Source organism: Monopterus albus, unplaced genomic scaffold (genome assembly GCF_001952655.1).
Source record: "Monopterus albus unplaced genomic scaffold, M_albus_1.0 scaffold127.1, whole genome shotgun sequence".
Taxonomy (NCBI): domain Eukaryota; kingdom Metazoa; phylum Chordata; class Actinopteri; order Synbranchiformes; family Synbranchidae; genus Monopterus; species Monopterus albus.
The window spans coordinates 1,860,671-1,881,483 of record NW_018128007.1 but is presented as its reverse complement, the minus strand read 5'-3'; the positions used below and the strand labels follow the sequence as shown (position 1 = coordinate 1,881,483).

The window sequence follows — 20,813 nt, the reverse complement described above, 5'->3', positions numbered from 1 at the left end:
GAAGAAGTGTAAGCAAGTCTATATCCTCTCAGTAGAGGATATAGAGAAGTGAGCTGTGGTTGGGTTGTGTTACTGGCTTAACAGTTTGATTCAAGGAGCCAGATGCAGTAAAACAGTTTAGCTGATTTATGTGATGCCAGGCAGCATGAAGGCAGAGCCAGGCAGTAAGGGTTAACCACAGGCTAGAAGTTATTTATATGTGCATCTACCAGCTACATGTCACTTTTCATGTACCATTAACCCCATCTCCCATGCAGAGCTGTTGTCCCAGCTTTGTGTTACTATCTCTACCACAAATCAGCAAGGAAACAGCACTGTGGGGGCACAACAAGTTAATTTGTTACTAAAAAGGCAGCAACTTTGGAAGTTCGTCTCATGATCTGTAAAACTCAAACTGCTGAAGCCTCGTAGTATAGAGTCACCTACACTTTTGAATGTATTTTTACTGTGGAATATTCTCTGTGGGCATTTTGGGTGGCAAGGCGATACAGTGGTTAGCACGGTCACCTCTCAGCAAGAAGGCTCTGAGTTCAAACCTGATGGCCGACCTGGGGGCTTTCTGTATGGAGTCTGCATGTTCTCCCTGTGCCTGCCTGGGTTCTGTCTGGGGTCTCCAGCTTCCTCCCACAGTCCAGAGACATGCAGCTTAGGTTGACTGGTGACTCTAAATTGCCCGTAGGAGTGAGTGCGAGTGTGTGTGGTTATTTGCCTCTCTATGTCGGCCCTGTGACAGACTGGTGCTGTCCTGGGTGGACCCCACCTCTCACTCAGCTGGCATTGAGTTAGAGGCGCGCACACACACACACACACACACACCTTCAGAGGATAAGCAGTATAGCTAACAGAACAATAATGGCAATTTGACCCCATCACTTACAATCACTGTTGATACTAAGAAAAACTATAAGCAGTGTCCTTCTTATAAGATTTCAAATCAGAGATATGAATGTTTATCGCAAGTGGACAGTGACAATACTAATATTTCTGAATCCCAGCAGTGTATGTAATGTGTGTGCTGTGCTCTGTTATGACTCCTGACAAAAGGAAGTATTACTCTGAGGTCAAAACAAGTCATACTGAGGCCTTGTCTTGTTTAACTCAGGCCGCCTGTATTTACAGATAATCAAAATGTTGACAAATCTGCTGTCTAATCATATAGTTACTTTAGATGACATAGCTCTCCCCTCCAGTACTACTGTGAGGAACCTTGGAGTCATTTTTGACCAGGATATGTCCTTTAAATCACACATAAATCAAGTCTCTAGAACTGCTTTTTTTTCACCTGCGCAATCTTAACAAAATCAGGAGCATCCTGTCTCAAAGTGATGCTGAAAAACTGGTCCATGCATTTGTTACTTCCAGGCTGGACTACTGTAACTCTTTACTATCAGGATGTCCTAATAATTCCCTATAAAGCCTCCAGTTAATCCAAAATGCTGCAGCCAGAGTACTGACAGGAACTAGCAAGAGAGATCATATCTCTCCCATATTAGCTTCTCTCCACTGGCTCCCTGTAAAATTCAGAATAGAATTTAAAATCCTTCTAACATACAAAGCCCTTAATGACAAGGCTCCATCGTATCTTAGGTGACCCTGAGCCTTCCCTTAGTTAAGCTGGGCCTAGCAACCCCTCTTACCCCTATTATTCCTCTGTAATAATAATAATAATAAGGTCTAGACCTTACTTTGTAAAGTCTCTGAGATGACTTTTGTTGTGATTTGGCGCTATACAAATAAAACTGAATTGAACTGAAGTGAATTGAATTTTACAGTTTATTCCCCTATTAAATTCTAGTCAAACAGAATTGATCCTATGGATATTAACAATACTCCATAGAAAATGGTTATGAATGATAATGATTTTGCTAATGTTTATAATGTTTTGTACCTGTGAAGAACCTGAACAAAATGTCTCATTGCAAAGTCTTCATACAAATGTAAACATAAAGCATTCATCACATCGCAGGCAGACATCCAAGTAATTATCACTGTAATATGAATGAACTGGGACTGTGGAGTTGTAGTCAGTGTCTCAAGAAAACAGGCCTCCACAGGCTGTTCTGGTATCACCCCAGCACCTCCCTGCTTCTTCTTCTGCTGCTGCCTCCAGACAGATAAACAGTCTGTCTCTGGCCTCCTCCAACTCAGACACACACAGTCGTAGCTCAGCTCAACACAAACACATCTCACTGAGTCAGCGGCAGCAAACAGCTGCTTTTGCCCTGGCGTCCTTCTGCAGTGGAGCTCAGCGGGTAGGTGGTTCTCCTTATTTGCATCCATCTCACTCTCTGTAGAGCAAACAAGCAGCTCTCTCTGCCTCTCCTCCACTCCCTCCCCCTACTGAAGAACAAACACTATTTCTTTATTTACACCTCCCTCTGCGGCTAACAGAGCGAGCTGGCTCTTCTGTCTCACCGCCTCCACACACACACACAGTCCTTGTTGTGGAACCATACAGGACAACATCCATGGCAAATATTGGTCCTGGGTGAGATGTCTCAGCCTCCAGTTTGTCTGGGGCGTGCACATTTTTGGATGTGCACGCCCCAGACAAACTGGAAAACATGGAGTGAAATATGAAAGTGTGTGTTGAAGAAGGCAGAGCAGAATGCAGACAAACAGAAGGCGTTTCAATTTTCTGATAACCAGCCGAGGTTACCATAGATACTCCATTCTGCACAGGAACATACAGTGATTGCCTGCCCCCCTCGGCCTTCCTCTCTCTCTCTCATCCACTCTGACTCGTCTTTTCTTTTTCTGAACTCTGTTTTCCTGCTACCAGTCCTCTGTTTTTCTCTTTTTACTCCTTCTCTCTCATTCTGTTCTGCTTTTCATTGCAGAGGAGGGTTGGAGGAGGCTGCAGCTCCTCTTGTCTCTTCACTGCTGTGTTGCTATAGAAACAGGGGGATAGAGGTGTAGTTATGTTTTTTTTTTTTGTTTCCAAGGAGACGCTGACAAGGAACAATGATGGAAGGAGTAGGTAGGAAATAAAAAGCAAGTACTACATCATATTATCAATGCCAGGACTCTGTGTCACTGCTGAGTAAACACCTTCTGTCTCTGAAAAGGTCTAAAACATTTAGACTTTAGCTGTGTTTCATCCTTGATGTAAAAACACCAGATCTGTATAAATCTGGAGAAAACAGTCACTGGTGCAGTTTCTCCCCTGTATTCTCACTGTATCCATGTGAAGCACCAGATCAGTCATTTTGGAGGTTTTAAACCATTTACTGCAAATTGTTTACCATCACATGTCAATGCAAACCAATATTTCAAAGTATAACTTGCACTCTGCAGGATGTTTAAAGGTGTTTGACCTACCAAGAAACCACTGACTTCATTTATTTTATTAGATTGAGAAAATAAATGTCAGCAGCTTGAAACTTGCTTCTGAGGAGTGATCACCACTGTGACACCTCGCCTTCATAGTTACATCACAGTTGCCATTTAATCACTGCTGAAACAGCTATTCAATCAATCAATCAATCAATCAATCAACTGCCTGGCATAATCACTATCATAGGTTTTACCAACAAGAACATGATGAAGATGATCAGAGCAGCCCTTCTGTGTAATGACTGGCATTCGTAGTGGATCACCATGTAACAAGTACTATGGGTTACCAACAAACCAACCAAACAATGACCTAAATAAGGAAGTTTGACTTTAACACCTTCAGCATATGAACAGGAACAAGCAGATACAGTGGATCCAAACACTGACCTGTCTTATTGTTCTAAGCCTCAGTGCTCTGCTGTCCTCCCAAAACTAGTGTGAATAGGACAAAAAGCTGTTCAGCATGTTCTCCCATTTCCACACACACACACACACACACACACACACACACACACACACACACACACACACACACACACAGTGATTTATTTTAACTCGATCCTACAAACACTGTTCTGATGCAACAAATATTCACTAGAGCACGTGTATTAATGTGTCCCCAACAAATGCTCTGTTTCTTTGTGCTTGATTGGCACTTTCTATAAGCTACAGTGCTCACTCAGAAACGTACTGAGCCTTTTGAAAAAATGAAACTAGATAATGGCAATTTACTATGTGTCCTTCACAGAGCCACAGACAGGCAGCAGGCCCAGAGTTCAGAAGCCAAAATATGGACAACTTTTCAATAACAATATTAAGGAAGACCCACCTTGTCCTTTATCTATCAGGTGTGGTGTGACTTTGGAAAGCCAGATGTGCCAGCACCTGGAAGTGCTGAGTCACTATCAACAACCCTATCAGCTCCCTGATATTGTATGTTCACTAAGCACTGCAAGGCAGGGGAAACTTTCTAACTGTGCGTTTGGTGACTCAAAGCCAGGGAGACTGGAGGACAGAGAAAGAAGAAAGAGAAACTAAAAATGGGTGACAGAGGAAGACCGAGTAGACACAGCTGAGTGAGTCCGTGTGAACTGCACCGGAACCAGCAGATCTGTAGGAGATGCTGTCCTGCTCCTGCTCAGCCTTTTCAGTGCACTGAAGGGGCTGAGCAGCCATTTTAAAGGCCAGTCCACAGAATCACCTGAAAAACAGCCAGCATTAGCAATGTTGAGACAGTGCTGTGTAATAAAGTGCGTTGTTTTTGAGAGAGGTTTAAGCCCTTTCAGACATGGTGCCCGTGAATTTGTGGACAACATGCAGCCATGGAGCAGTTGCCTTGGTGGCGTTCAGACATAGAGCTACTGTGTGGGAATCTCCTGGCAACGCTTTGTTGAAACATAACAGGACCTAGCCGGGTACAGCCACAAGGTTCACACGACATTCAAGACAACAGCAACACCAGAAGTTACAAATAATACAAGGTTGTCCATAGCAACATGGTGTCCAACAGCGCAGATGAACTGCAGGTGGTTGGAAATTTTGTCTTCATGCTATTGTTTTGTAAGACATTCTGTTTCTCTGAAACCATATCTTTGCTGTACCAGTTCAAAAACTTCGTACTGGAGAACAGGTTACATGCGTCACATCCTACTCCACAGTGATTGGTTTAAACGTTGCGCCAATCTCCCGCTCTCTTCCTTTACTCCACTGCTACCCTTTTTTTCTTCCTTCCTTCCTTGTTTTCTCATCCTCTTTCACTTTTTCTCCTTTCTTTTTTATTTCTAACCGTGCTTTTCCTTTCTCCAGTCTTCCTCTTTTATTCTCACTTTTAAGTTGTCCCCTTTACTAGCTGTTACTAATCACAGTCTAAAAAATAAACTTTGTGAAAAAGCAGTAGAATCACAACACATGCATAACAGTTGTGCAATGAGCAGAAGTGTGTAACAAAGTGGATGTTACACATGTAATTATACCAAAACAGAGCCATTGTGGACACTGAAAGTCTGGTTGACATGAAACCCACATGGTATTTGGCAACCACTGCGTTTCTTTCTTGTATCACACAGAGTGACAAGCACAACTTTCTCAGAAGACAGACAGCAAGTAGAGGGCATGTGAATATACATTTTCTCCTCTTCCTGTCATCAAAAAAACATGATTGTTTCACATCCTGTGCTCCCCCAGTTTCATATTTACTAATAATCACATGACAGTGGCTCCCGGACAAAGAGACATTCAGCAGAATGATCACACAATACCAGAAAAGCTTTGCTTAAGGACTCAGTCGCACAGTGGATCTCGTGTGAATCCGCAGGACTCATGTGTGACGTCATCTGGCGTGAAGAGTCACTTCCCTGAATGATAAGCTGATCTACTTCTCCATTTACTACAGAACAACCAAGCAGCTGCTGGTAAACATGGAGGACAAAAACACACAGCTGACCTGCAATACACTGTCAGCAAGTTGTGAAGGCCTTCACAGAAGACAGGATAGAGAGCACTGGTGTTCAGTTAAACCGTCTGGTGATGGTGCTCTGTGGTGTGACACTGCCTTCAGTGAAAATACTAATCTGAGAAACTTCAAACTGTTGTGTTTAAGCCTCGACTCCCTCAAAATAATTAACAACATACAAATTACAGCCACGCCTGCTATCCAGAATTAACACCACATAACTGCTGGAGGAACTGGTGCCTGTGTACTTGTCCATTTCAAACATGTCACTTGACAAGAAAAATACTGTAGCCGGGTATGATTAGCGGGGGCATTCTCCAGTTGTTCAAGCAAGTAACATTAGTTGGTTTCTGCTTCTAAACTGTTAGGATGTTTCTTGTTGAGGTGGTTTCAGGTCCAAATCATCCCACTAGAAGGTAAAACTATAAAGCAGGACCCCATTAGTTTTCCATCCATCCATTTTCTTGCACTTATTCAAGATCAATTCGCAGAGGAAGCAGGTTCAGCTGGGTGGCCCAGAAATCCCTCTCTTTAGTGAGGCTTTCCAGGTCCTCCTGGGAGACCCAAGGCTTTCCCTTGATGACATAGGAAATCCCGCCAGTGCATTCTGGGTCTGGCCCCAGTTGGATGTGCCAAGAACATTTTCTCTCATTGGCTGTTTTATATTGTACTCGTTGTAGTTTTCATTATGCTCCTTTCATTGGTACAGTGCCTTAGATTTTGAGATTTAGATCTTGTGTTACCTACAGTATGTATCTGCGTTATATTTCACTTATATTATGTGGCATTTGTGTGGACGGCAAAGTAAGAATTTCATTGTACAGGGAAACACGTTTCCTCACTGTGCATATGACAATAAACCCTTGACCATGACCTTGAGTGGAAAGCGCCCAGGAGGCATCCTAATCAGATGCCCAGACCATCTCAACTGGCTCCTTTTGACATGAAGGAGCAGCAGCTCTACTTCAAGTTCCCTCTAGGTGTCTGAACTCTGCACCCTATCCAGTCACCCCACAGAAGAAACTCATTTCAGCTGCTTGTGTTTGTGATCGTGTTCTATCAGTCACTACCCACTGATTTTGGTTTAACTCAATTTGTTATGTTTTATATAGCAAGGTGCGCTATGTACACTTTGACATAGGGTTCCACTGAAGCTAAAAGTGCAGTACTCACCTTAATGGTACCCAGTAGAGTTTTGGAACACTAGTAGTACTGTGGAACCATGTTTTGTTTGGATTTTGTGCACATAAACAAGGAGTGATACTAAACCTACAGGCAATGGGTTTATGCTGTTCCACTGATCAACAGCTGGAGATGGTAGTGTGCCAAGAAATGTAGCAATACACCAAGACTACTGGCTAGCAAACATGGATGTAAACAATGTTTGAAATTCCTCAAAAAATGCTTCATAAGAAGGAAATGCATCCTGCACATTTGTTGCTGAACTTTAATTGTACAGGATACTACTACTACTACTAATAAATAGTAATTAACCAAATTACCAGACATTATGTAAACCATAGAGACCTTGGGGCTTACTGAAGGACTGGAGCCCTAGCAGAGCAGGGATTGTGAGCACCACGTCACCTGCTACCAAGGTGCATGGAGAAGGGAAATCCAGCAATGAGTGTAATGGGGGGGTACCATCAGCTCCTAGAAGCTCAGTCAGTCACTTAGACAGCAAAAGGGAGCATAGCAGTTGGAAAACTGTAAGTAGCTACACATCAATCCAAACAAAACAAAACTATAAATCAAGCTGTGAAGGACTTTGCATGGTTCTAATTAACAAGGAAGGTTACAGTGGAAAATAAGCCTATAAACTGTACTGCTGTGGGCCGTGGTTATTCCCTGCACAAGTAGGTCAACATGGAGTGTTGTGACACATGGCAGACGTGCACAAACAGTTACATCAGACTGATCACAGTGAAGAGAACAAACCTGAATCTCTCTCTACTTTTTAGCTGTTTAAATACAAATGACTCCAAAGAGCAAGATGGAGTGAGCATGTGTCTACCCCACAGTTCCAGATATATAAAACTATAGCTACAGTACAATTCCAAGGCAGCTGATGCTTTAATATTCCACAGACATACAGTGGCTCCGTACCCACACTGCTTGCTAGACATGTAACAACAGCAGCTAATACAGGCAGACAACAGTGTCATTTCCTGGAGCGGCCTCTTTCCATTGTTGCTGTGATAGATCACTGTGATTGCAATGTGATGAGACCAGAGACGCAATTGGCTGAGACGCAATTTATTGATGAACACACCCTTGCATTTATACTCCACCTCCACCAGCTCTGTTGCACTTTGCCCCATTGCACCTATGTGAACAAAAATAGAAGGTGTGATTGCAAACACCCACACCCATGTAACCAACCTGCTGCTTTTGACTACTAAGAGATTAAAATAGGGCCCTAAAACAGTTTTGCACTGATTTGCTTGTGCACATTATTTAACTAATGCAGACTGATAATGGTCATTTTTAACATTTAACCTTAAAGTCCAGGTACTCTGTCACATTTGCCCCCTTGCTTCCACTTGAAAACAAACTGAACAAATAAATACCTTCGTTACATAAAACACAGCTTAATGTAGACTTTGGAGTGTGGCTTACAAAAACCTAAATTGTCTCATCTGGGAGTCTGATTTGGCCAAGCTAACATTTAGTGTGGCTCCTTAAAGATAGGCCATAGCTTCACACAAGGCCACAAGCTTCAGCCACTGACTGATCAGCAGTGTGAATCCTACCCAACAGAGACAAGCCTGAATTCTTTTTTAATGCATGATTTAACAGAAATATTGCTTTCATTCAATAATTAATCATACTTGACTCTACATTGCTGATTTCCCAATCACCGATGCTATTTCACACCAAACAAAAGAAAGACAAAGTAGAAATATAACAGTTTGTTGTAAATAGTTGCTAATCCTGTCCAGTTTAAAGAATGATGGTGTCAGATCATCATCTAAACAGATGTCTGACTGGTCCAGTATGTAAAGCTGAACCTTTGAACTGTGAACAGGGTCTGCTGAACATTAAGGCCTCCAACAAAGGTAATGACAAGCTGGTTTAAAAGGCAGTCAGTGGAATGCGGTGTGCAGTGTTGATCTCATGTGTCACTTTTAATGTGCCACATATCATAAACTGAGGGTTCACATAATCTAGTTCTGGTTCCCACATAAATATCATTAACCTCTCGCTGGCCGTCTTCGTCACCCTGTCATTACTAACTCGGCTCTTCCTCCACCCTGTGTTCTCTGTTTCTTTGTATTTGTAAATGTTCTTTTATCCATGGATATCACACATTGTCTGCCTTGGACAACAGCTTGTTGAGATAATCAGGTTGTCTATGGAAATGCAGGAAAGCTTCAAACACCTTGACCCCTAATGTCAAATGCTTGTTTTGTGATCTTTATCCATTTCTGTAGATTTACATGCTTATTCTCATCACTGAAGCTTTTCTTACTGAGCTGTTCACTGTGGTCCAAAACAACAGAAAGACATTAAACTCTCTGTAATGGAAAATAGTTTTTCGGGACTTCTTGTCATCCAGTTTATCTGATGTTGGCTCTCATGCAGAAGAGTCCACAGCTATACATAGCTAGTGCTGAGGATAAAAATCTACCAATTTAATACATTGCAGTGTACTAAATCACACCTTTAAAGAGCCCATGGCGCTTTTCCTTGTTTTCTGACTTATCTACAATGTTACAATAGTGAGTTATAATCTTAGACGTGACCTAAAGCTAAAGAATGAGGTGTACATATGTTCTAGCAGTTCTATGCAGAAGCAACTCAGTTTATACAAGCCTACTGTCAAATACTCCAAAGTACGCTCACATCACCCCTGTCCTTCAGTCTCTTCACTGGCTTCCAGTACAGTACAGTACAGTACAGTACAGTACAGTAGGACCGACCTGTCTCAGCAAGGCAGCTATAAGACGCCACTGGATGTTTGAGGGACTTAAGAGGGATTTACAACTAAACAAACAGAAGGGACACTGAAATACACATCTAACAGGTGAGGAGGCAGAGCAACTGCACTGTCTTTCAGGGACTCCTGTTCTGGGAGCTTGATAAGGAAAAGGAAAACATTGAGGCAACCTCTTCTTCTTCTTCTTCTTCTTCTTCTTCTTTCAGCTGTTCCGTTAGGGGTCACCACAGCGAATCATCTGTTTCCACCTAACTCTATCCTCGGCATCCTCTACTCTCACCCCAATTAACTTCATGTCCTCTTTTAGCACATCCATATATCTCCTCTTTGGCCTTCCTCTTGACCTCTTGCCTGGCAGCTCCATCTCCAACATCATTCTACCAATATAACCACTATCCCTCCTCTGCACATGTCCAAACCATCTCAATCTGGCCTCTCTGACCTTGTCCCCAAAACAGCCGACCTGAGCTGTCCTTCTGATGTGCTCATTCCTAATCCTGTCCATCCTGGTCACTCCTAAAGAGAAAACACTGAGGCAACCGTCTTTCATTTTTGTCTGAATATCCTGAATATGACATCTGTATTACCACCTGTCCACCACCGAGGTGTTCACTGGCAGGTTTGATACAATTCAGAACAAGTTAATTCTGGCTGTTGTGGATATTTTAGTAGAAGAAACTAAACATAAAGTGAGGGAAGCACCACTTGTTTCCCTTATGTACAGTGCATCTACTGATTTCAGTCAGTTATGTCCCATGAGCTCATCTAGGTTTCAGACAGTGGTGCTGTCAAAGAACGCTTTCTAAAGTTCTAAGATGTAACCAGAGGCAGGCAAGCAGAAGTTATCACAGCCCTGATATTTCAGTTTCTGGAGGACTAGGACTGTCTAGAGAAAGGTGTAGCTCAGTGTTGTGATGAAGTCACTGTAATGGCCTCCAGACTGAACAGAGTCCAAGCAAAAGAGATTCTAATACAATAAGTAGATTTGCGATTGGGTTTAGATTTGATAGCATACTACTGAACCCCATCCTGGTACAAAATCCACCTTTGAGCACTTTTACAGCTCATTATTTAACACTATGTAGTCTGTCTAAACTGTGCATAAACACACAAGAATATGTGTCTTATAAGGAAGCTACTGTATATGCTGGATTATTTCTTGGCTGGTTTTATTAACTTCCTTTTTCAGCCCAAGAAATTGTTCCAGAACATAACTTCTCATAAAACCACAACTTCTCATTGATCTTCACTGCTATAATCAAGATATGTGTTAACTAGTGAAATGCAGAGGTGCTGATAGATGTGTGTGTGTGTGTTTTTTTTTTTTGGACAGAGCCAGGTTATCAGTTTCAACGTTAACAAACCGCCACACAGTACCTAATAGTACAATACACATAATATGCAAAGAAGAGGGGTCAACATAACACTTCATTTTTGCCATTATGCTTTATCTCGCTGTGCATAAAGCAGGAAATCATGGAAACCAGCAGTGAAAGTGCCTCAGTGCGACATCAGTTAAACTGATAATTTACAAATCGACAGTCTTCCTTGCATTTTAAATACAATGTGAAGACTTACAGTTCAAGCTTCCATACACAAGAGATGAAATTTCACAGCAGCCAGCTATAGAAGGGTAGTGTATGTCTTCCCAGTTCCCACTGCCCTGGCTGGATATGGCTTTTTTCAGCACAGTTAACAACAACCCGGTTTCCCTGAAAGACATGACTAAAAACAGTCACAAATAAAGAATGACCGCTGCAGAGCTACATTTCCTGTCAAGAGTTTGCTCCTCTCATTTGGTTTCTCTGTTTTCCTTTGCATTATCTATCACTCACAGACACGTACGTACAACAAGGCAGAATTAGGGGAACGGGTCCAATTCCAAGCTCTTCTAAATATCATCAATCAATATGGCAGAGAGCGCCATCATTCCCAACTCTAACTCAAATCTTTGCCTAATGGCTGCATTGTTCAAACAAAACTGGGAGGATCCACTATTTCAATACAAACATGACCTGCAGCCTGTCCTGGAGACCTGCCCAGGGCCTTTCAAAGCCTCGTGTATAAGCTCACAGGCCGTACTCCCTGCAGGCTGTTTCTAAACCTTCTAAAACACTACCACCACCGAGGTCCGATAGCCCAGTTACCTTGTTTTGCTTCTGCTCTGACAAGCAGCACAATGTGCTGTGTGATCAGCTGATCTGGATGTGTACTCCATTCCAACATCCTCTAACTGTGGCGAATAAAGTACAAGCAAAGACATATACTCATTCTTCTAAGGAGCTTTCTCCTTGTTCCACCATCAACACATCGCAAATTCCACAATAGACTTAAATCACAAGAGTTCAAAAGTGTTGGTTTTATAGAACTATATATAAAAACAGCCCATCAAAATGGAAGCTTTTTGAAAAGCTGTTAGGACATTGTGATTATCAAGTGCTTTTGTGATCCGTGCAGTTTTGCTGCTTTTGAACAGCCTGTAAACAATCAAATTGTTCTGTCAAGGCCTAGTTTAGAGATGGCTGAGATCAGGACTAGGGCCATACTTGGAGTTGAGGCCTACTTAAAGAGAGCGAGGTTGTATGACGCACTAACCAACCACATCAGGAAGCTGAGTTGTACATACTTCCTATACTGGGGTTTTTTTTTTTGTTTTGTTTTTTTTTGCCATTGAGGAGATTTGACAGCAGGGCTGTAACACCACACACACACAACACAAGGATTCAAAAGTGAAAGGCCATCTTTGGTATTAAATGCTTAAAGTGGGAGTGTAAAACATCATTCTTCCTCTTACAAAGGAAGATAAGTTCACAAGTATATTTTTAAGTATACTATATAATTTTATTTGAATAATTCACAGCCTTGCTCAAGGGTTTTAATGCTACAGCCTGACATAGTCTAGTTTGATCAGTATGACGGTTAATGTGAGCAAACTTTAAATAGATCCAGTTGTGTATGTGATATTTAGCCAGTCTGCTTTCGTTCTCTGGAGCTCTCAGACCTTTACTGCTTTCACATATGACTGTTATGTCAAAGGATTCTCTACTTTATCTCTTTATTGCATGTGGTAAAGATAATCAATATAATGTAAAATGAAGCCCCTGACTCTCATATGAGCTGAAAACTGAAGGACACCCCGAGTGCGTCTCTGCATTATATACAGCTGTAGTTTGGGGTGCTCTTTGCTCCACATCTGGAGAAGTGCAGTCGTTTTTCCTTGCACCAAACTACTCATCCATATGGGTATCATTAAGACTTAACAGTACTACTAGAGATACCGTCTATTAATCTGGAACTTTACTACTGTTGGTTGTTCAAGTAAAAAAAAAAAAAAAGAACTGAATTAACACCACTTTATTTTGTTCACTTTTATTTTTCTTGAGCAGCAAATTACAACAGCATTGTTTTGGGATCACTGGAAAAAAAAAAAAAAGAACTGAACAAGACTTTTTTTTTTGACAGTAAATTTACTGCCCCCCACCCCCAAATCATTGCTCTGAGCACTCCCAGGTGAAACTGAGCCTCTGAACGACAAAATCAGCTGGCTAATGGTCATTTCCAATCATTAATCCGCGTTCCTATAATCTAGTTAAGTCCGTGTGCGGGCTCAAGGCTCCTTGATGAACAACATACAAGGACAAGGAGACAAACTAGGAGCTACATCCCTCCTGAGGGCGATCTCAGTTTGGTTCGTTTCAGAGGGGTCCGAGTTTGTTTGGAGCATTCATGTTAATACAGAAAATGCTGACTAATTGCTCTGAGTTCGTTTTGGAGGCTGAAAGGCACCACGTGTGAAAACACCCTTATACTCCACTCCGAGGGCGCAGATCTGACGCACAGGCAAAGTAATCAAATTACTACTGGTGTTTAACATACATAGAAAGTAGCCTCTAGCTTTGCACTACATGATGTCCAGAGACCAATATGATCAATTCTAGTTTAAACCTCCTTTACACTGATGTTTAGTGACTTGTAGTGAGCAGGGCGTAAGATTTCTGTCACAACAGCTGCAACTGAATCAGTCATGTTCAGCTTAACCCAATAAGAGCGGCACCCTTTTGTCACCTGGGCAGAGACTGACACCAACATGGTTCACGTATGTTTCAGGAGGTGCACGGGGTTTATCAAGACAATGGATGAGAATTAGTGAAAGAGGAATACAACAATGAGGCATTTACACCTGAAGACACTAGATTTGTACTACAGGGTTTGATGCTGAAAGTGAGTGCACAGTAGAAATGCAGTAGAAACTGTTACCTTTAAGTGATAGCTTTCAGATTAATTAATAAACTTGTGGGGAAAATGCATGTAAAATGCACTGTTGTATGTAGTTGCATTTTTCTTTCACCTACTGTTTTAAGCCCAACACACGACCAAGTCACATTCATTTAAATAACACTGAATGTGCTTGTTTCTGTTGTCATTTCATCTACACTGCTGTTTTTTTTAACCACTAAATATAGATCACTCCAGAAATTACAGTCTCTCTTTGTGTAGTAGTGAACAGTTGTCTTCTCAAATAGTCTGTACATGAAAGTGGGATTGCTATTGTATGTCTGTTGTTCTGTTCTCTGAGAAAGCAACTGAAACTGATCTATCACACAGATGGATATGTGCAACACGGCCATCATGGAAAAAGGGGAAAAGTCAGAGATTTTTATAGTCCACTGTGCATTTAACACACACACACACGAGGACTTCTCAGCGAATGTTAGATTTATGACCACTTGCAAAAGAACTTGCAGGAGTTGAGGCAATAAAATAACTTTCTAATATAAGGCCAGTACACTTGGCAGATAATCGGCTCTTTTGCTGCAGATCGTTCTCAAATAAAATGTTAGCTGTGACCTTTAGAAGGCGTTTATGTGTTGCTAATTAAAAACCAAAAAGATCTTGAATGAAAGCAAAACTGACACAGAGGATCACACTGATCCTAACTAGAAAGAGGCCATCATTAAAATCAACTGATGCAGCTTAGAAACATACCTCCCTCTCCGGCTTCTTACATAATCATTAGACACTTCACGCCCCATACGTGTCCAGGAAACACTCAAGCCTTCCTGATTGATTTCTAAAGGGTTCCCACCTCTTTCCTTGCTATATATACTGAGACCCTCATGCTCACGGCACAACCAGACTCCTTTCATTGGAGGTCTTTAGTGAGGAAGGAGCAACACAGGAAGTACTTGCTTGCACTAGCACCCTTCTTGTGGAAATATGACGTAGGTTATGTTTCTGACTACAGTCGCAGCAGGCAGGTCTGTCAAAAGAAAGACGTGAATCACAACTCTTCTCTTGCCCTGAGCCATCTCTCACACACACTACTGTTCTCGTGTGTACATATAGGAAAAGTATGTTCAGTAAAAATCTAAGAAATTAACAACCAACTGCTATTTAGTGCGACTTTCTGTGCAGCTTTCAAAATAAGACAATTCTGTAGCAGGATTTGAGTTTTGGACAAATGAACACTGCTGTAACTTAAACAGGACACGCAATTTTTGCTTCTGAAACTAATGGAACCCTCTTAGCAGTCACATTCGGTTTCACAAAGCTCTTTTCTCACAGTCATCTCAATTGTTTCTTATGCGTGGGGATGTTGTTGAAGATGCCAAGTCAACGCTTCTTGCCTCCTTGTTGGAAGCAGTCTCTCTGAAAAAGAGCGGAGGGAACGGGTCAGCATTGTTCTCCCACCCACATATTGAGCATAACAACTCCACCCAGGAAATGCACATTCATGCTTCACCCTGGACGAAACCCTTATCCTCACATTTCAGCCTTCACAGAGAAAAATGTGTGACATCATCAACCGGCTTGCAGACACATTCCAACACACAGGTCACCTCACATGACTTCATAAAAAAAGGCATCATAATTTCTCCTACATGGGTCGATACAGATTCTGTATCCTGTCATAAATACAAAGCACGCTAAAGTTCAGTAAAGGACAAATGGCACCATTCTGACTAGTGTTCGTCTTTTCTACTATGTTAACAAAATGCATAGCTTAAGGCGTTGAGTTGATGGCTTAAAACCACCGAGGTGCACTATCACCTTACAGAACATTTCCATTAGTCCTGGAGGGTTTTGTGAGATGATTTATGAGACGTCAGCCTGTCCTCAGCAGTCAGTGGCTGTTACCGTCTGGAGTTTTGAAGCGAGAACAACACAGCAGCTACAATAAGCATGTGAGAGCTTTGGCAAGATACTGCTCTAGGCAACAGAAGTTCAAATTACAGATTTACAGAATATCTTTGAAGGTGGACTTCTCATATGCATTTGACAAAGTCTTAAATCAAGGTCTACTCAGTGCGTTGTTGTGAAGTTTTTCACCACAAGATTTACTGGAAATAGCAAGTGAAACTATTGTTTCCATGCTGAAACACACCCCAATGACTAGACAGAAAGTGCAGTGTTGGGCAGTTTTTAAATGTCATAAGCCAAATGTAAAATTGTCACTTTTTATAGCTACAGGTACAGATGGGGTTAGACAGCTACGACACTTGGTTAAGGTCAGAGAAAGGCTGTAGCTACGTTCCATAAAACGGCAAATGTAAAGTGCAGATGGAGCTAAACTGTGATGTGCACAATCAGACACATTACAGATACACGTCCTGGAGAAAGGTGGGCTAGAAATAGTCATGTTTTCATATAAATGAATGTTCGCATTCAGGGTCTACTTTCACAGGTAGAAACAACAGTAACTACAACGTGCGTTACCAACTCAGACTGACACCTCTCCTCTTCCTGTATGAACAAATGCTGAACATTACAAAGCTGATAAAGGTAGAAATGTTGGCAAATGCTGTACAGGTGTACAAAATAAAGTGCCTACTGAATGTACTAGATTATCTTGTGAAACACTAAAGCGATTCAATTGACATCCAGATGCTTTTGCAATAGCTGCTGGTAACACTTGGTGTCAAGTAACCATTTATGGATTGTTTGGAGTAAACAGATGAGCTAAGTTGGCATAAAAACAGAAATTCCCATGAAAAATACTCCTGTCATTGTCTAAAGATCCCTGGGAAGTGGCAATACGAAAACACCACAGTAATGAGCATTTAGGGCCAAGAATGAAAGAGACTTTCCATGACTACCATCTTAAGACATGAATAATTAAGTATTGCCAAACTCCTGCTCCCACGGAGCTGATTTCCTATTCGTCATTTGTGACAAGCTGCTGTTGACTCGCCAAAGGTCAAAGGTTAACCTAATTTCCCATTGCGACTACAATCAGTAGTTACTGCTATGTGTTGAAGCCCACAGTGTACCACTGAAACTCATGCTGAGGGTGTGTGATCACACAGGCCCCCAGCCAAGAAGCTGCTTCACTGGACATTATTTGGAACTATGAATTCTTACAATTACTCACAAGAGACCTACACAAACCGCCCTACCCATGAAAATACTGTTAGCACGGCTCCTGCTATCAGTCAAACTAGAGCCTAACTTGGGCTGCAACTATAATGCAAATGTCAAACAAAGGACATGATGACACTCTCTCTAACATTAGAATTTAAATTACATAACCAAATGCAGTAACTGTCTACAGTCTTTGTCAGACATGACATAACCTTGTCTGGCGCAGACCCTGATTGAGTGTACATACGACATCGTAGGTCTTATACTGCCAGCAGAGGACTACAGGTTAACAAGCCAAACCTGCACATCCATCCAAAAGGTGAGGGTGTCCAGAGTTCCTGTAGCCCTACAGACAGCTGACCAGCAAGCAATGCTTTGTGGAACACCGAGTACACACTGACAGTGCCATTTTGGACAAAGAAGAAGAATCTACCAAAAGCAACTTGTATTCTTTTAAAGGTCAAAGCATGGATTCATGAAGCAGTGTGGTGCACGCAGCCTGTTATTTGGTTGCCAGGAGGCTGTAGCCATGACCAAAGTCTTCCTGGTCAAGTAATTCCTGCCCAAGCATGGTTTTTAGATTCATTAGAAACATCTTTTCAATTTATATTATAAAGTTACAACCACATCAGGAACACAAATCATCAACAAGTGATCAGTGTCGGTGCAAATGCAAGAAGGTTAAGCTGTATCCTTCAGTCAGTGACTGGCATGTAAATTTAGACATTAAGGGCAAAACTTTTCATGCGTTTTCCCATAAAAGCCCAATATCCTTTCACAACTTGTATAATTATTCTGAGTGTGATGTGCACAGTTGATTTAGATGATGTTACTGATGTGCATTAGTGGACTAAAATCAACTGTAAACACATAGGTAAACAGTTCAGCTGGGTTACCCGTGACCACATTCCCAGGTCTACAATAACAGTCTCCAAGATATGGCCTAGTGCAGTTTGAACTTCAGCACACTCCTCTAGCGTAGGTGTGATAGGCAGACATCCAAAACGCCCCTAACAAGGTGTTTTGATAAAACAATGGGCCTGGCTTTGTGGAAAATGTCAGAAGTGTTGATATTAGCAGGAGGGAAAATAAAGGCTTTTATTGTTTCAACATTACTGAATTACTGACAAATACAACTGATGACCAAGGCTCGACTCCGGTGGTGGTAAATAATTACTGGGAGTCTGTGTACTCAAAAGGTATGCTATGGAAAGTAATGATGAAATTAAGGGAAAAATAAATATTTTTGGTTTTGCCACTGTTTAGATTTCCAGGTACAGATCTTAGTCTCTCCTCCTTTGTATTTACATCCATCCATTACCTACACCACTAATCCTGAAAAGGGGGGGCTGGAGACATTCACAGCTGACATTGGATGAGAGGCGGGGTCCGCCCTGGACAGGTAGCCAGTCTATCACAGGTGTATTTATACCCATCAATATAATTATGATGACACATAGGCATGTTGGCTTTAGACCAATGCCCTGTGTAGTCCTGGCTGCCGATCAACAGGGCCTAGGCCGCCACGTCGGCACCGGAGGAAATACCCCCAATGTATTCACACCATCAGAGCTAAACTGGCAGCTGACATGATCAGAAGGACAACAGTACCAATGTTAATGAAGATGGCACATTATCAGAACATCTGTTCAGTCCATCCTGCCTTCCATTTGACCAGCAGGAAGCAACACATGAACACAACACAACTGCAGGCTATTGCACAAACCTAACAGGCTCCTCAGGCCGCCTGCTGATGAGTTTTTCCTAGTGACTAACAAGAGGATACATTTGTTGTTACGTTTGTTGTTAATTGTTTAGACCTGCTCAAAGCCCACTGGAGCCAAATAATGACCCTTAAGAGGCACATGGACACGTCTGAGAGACCTGGGCTTCAAGGGGCCTCTGCGTCCTCTGTACCCCACTGTGGTCACATGAAGATCAGTTGCACAACAAAGTGATGAAGGATGAGGATGTGGGGATGACAGGGTGCAGGCGACAGCAACAGTACTGCCAACTCTGTCAGCACAATGGGCCCTGAAACCACCGCCACGCTGCCTTCTGGTAAACTGCGTCAACAACAGACTGTGCGTTATCTCGGTGCGCGTCTGCTACGTCCAGACAAGAAAAGACCAACACCAAAACTACCCGTGGAATGTAAAACGTTGCATATTTCATAATCCCTCTCTCACGCACACACGCGAGCACGGTCGAAGCTAGAAAGCAACTCACGGTGGCTGAGATCAGGCTGCTGTCCGTGAGTGTGAGGTGGTGCGGCTCCCATCTCCGCAGGAACTTGGAGGTGAGGATCTTGCTGAGGAAGGTGCGGGGGTGCTTGACCACGCACACCTGGATGTCCCCCTCGTGGAGAAGCTTGTATCGCATGCCGCTGCTGCTGCAGTGGTGGAGGGACCTCTTGCACGGCCCTGCGCCCAGTTTGGTGTTATTATTCCCCTCCGACATTTCCCCTAGCAGAGGCTTGTTCTCCTCGCACTGATAAAACTGGTTGTTGTGAAGCTCGTTGCTCCCAACGCCGCTGCTGCCGTTGAAATCCATGGTTCAGTAATCCAACGGGTCACTGTTTCCAAATGTTACTCTGAGACAGGGGAGGTGAACGCGTTGCAGTGATACAAGAATCCTTCACGTAAGCCTATATAGAAATCAGAAATGGATAAGGTCGTTGGGATCGAGCCGAGGGGGGTACCTACCTACCGACAGCTTTTAAAACGACCTCAGTTACTGCAGACGCGGCCGACACAGGCGCAGAAACGCCACCTAATAGCGTCTTATGGCAGGATATCCAGAAGACGTAAGTTTTTCATGGTACTGTGCAAATAATCCACCATTTTTCTCCCCACACAATGCCCCATGAATTGTCTTCACTGTGCGCGTCTCGCCTCCCCACCACCACCAGCGAGCTATTTAATATGTTAGGGCCATGGCCTTATCCATTCCGTCCGCCACGGTGTAAAACAGAATAATCCACAGCGACGAACGCATGAGAATAAGGAGAAAAGAGGCGAAATATCCAATGGCGGCGGCTCTAGGTTCCTCCGTGGGTTTAGTGGTCATTACAGGCTCGTTGCCACTGTTTCCTTTTATTCGGTCTTTTCCCCCTAGCTTGACGTTCAGGAGCCAGCACTCTCCGGCAGCGCAGTGCCGATTGGTCCCTGCTCGTTCATGTGATACCGGACTGACGTCAATGGGGAGGCGAGCGGATGAGCCGTGTGTCTTTTGCGCTTGACTGTCTGCCGAGGGCGCACGCTCCCCCCGCGCGCAGAGATAATGGAGGAGGGCGCAGGGACTCCGATCGAATCCCCCTCTCTTTTCCTTTTCTTTGCAAATGATGCAGCTCGTCGGCGTCCACATTATTCTCCAGGAAGGCGCGCAGAGAAGACAAATATCGACTCAGCGTTGATGCATAAAAATCTAGGTAAATCTATTAAGGAGGAACCGGGAACGTGATGCCACTCACAGGCTGACCTTACTAGCCTGGCATAGGCTACTACCAGATGAGGCCAGATATTAAAACAAATGCGTTCTTTGAAAGAAAAATATACTGCTTTGATTGATCAGGTACTTAGTGTCTGTTCTTGTGCTTCATGATGAGTGTAACCTCCCTCTGGTGAAGTGTTTCTCTGAAGCAGTCCAGACGACCAAGCCTGATTTTTATCACTTTAAGGGGCAGTGAAGGGAAGTAAATGCAGAGAGAATAGACAGCAGGAA

At 42.8% G+C, this 20,813-nt stretch overlaps 1 protein-coding gene across 1 annotated transcript in view; it reads right to left on the bottom strand.

The window, feature by feature from the left end:
• cmip (c-Maf inducing protein) overlaps window positions 1–20,242 on the bottom strand; it is a 56,877-nt gene extending 36,635 nt beyond the window's left edge. Inside the window, exon 1 of the mRNA XM_020612657.1 lies at window positions 19,320–20,242. Within this exon, the coding sequence (XP_020468313.1) occupies window positions 19,320–19,643 (324 nt within the window). The 5' untranslated portion in view covers window positions 19,644–20,242. The remainder of the gene's footprint in view (window positions 1–19,319) is intronic.
• Between the last annotated feature and the right edge of the window lie 571 nt (window positions 20,243–20,813).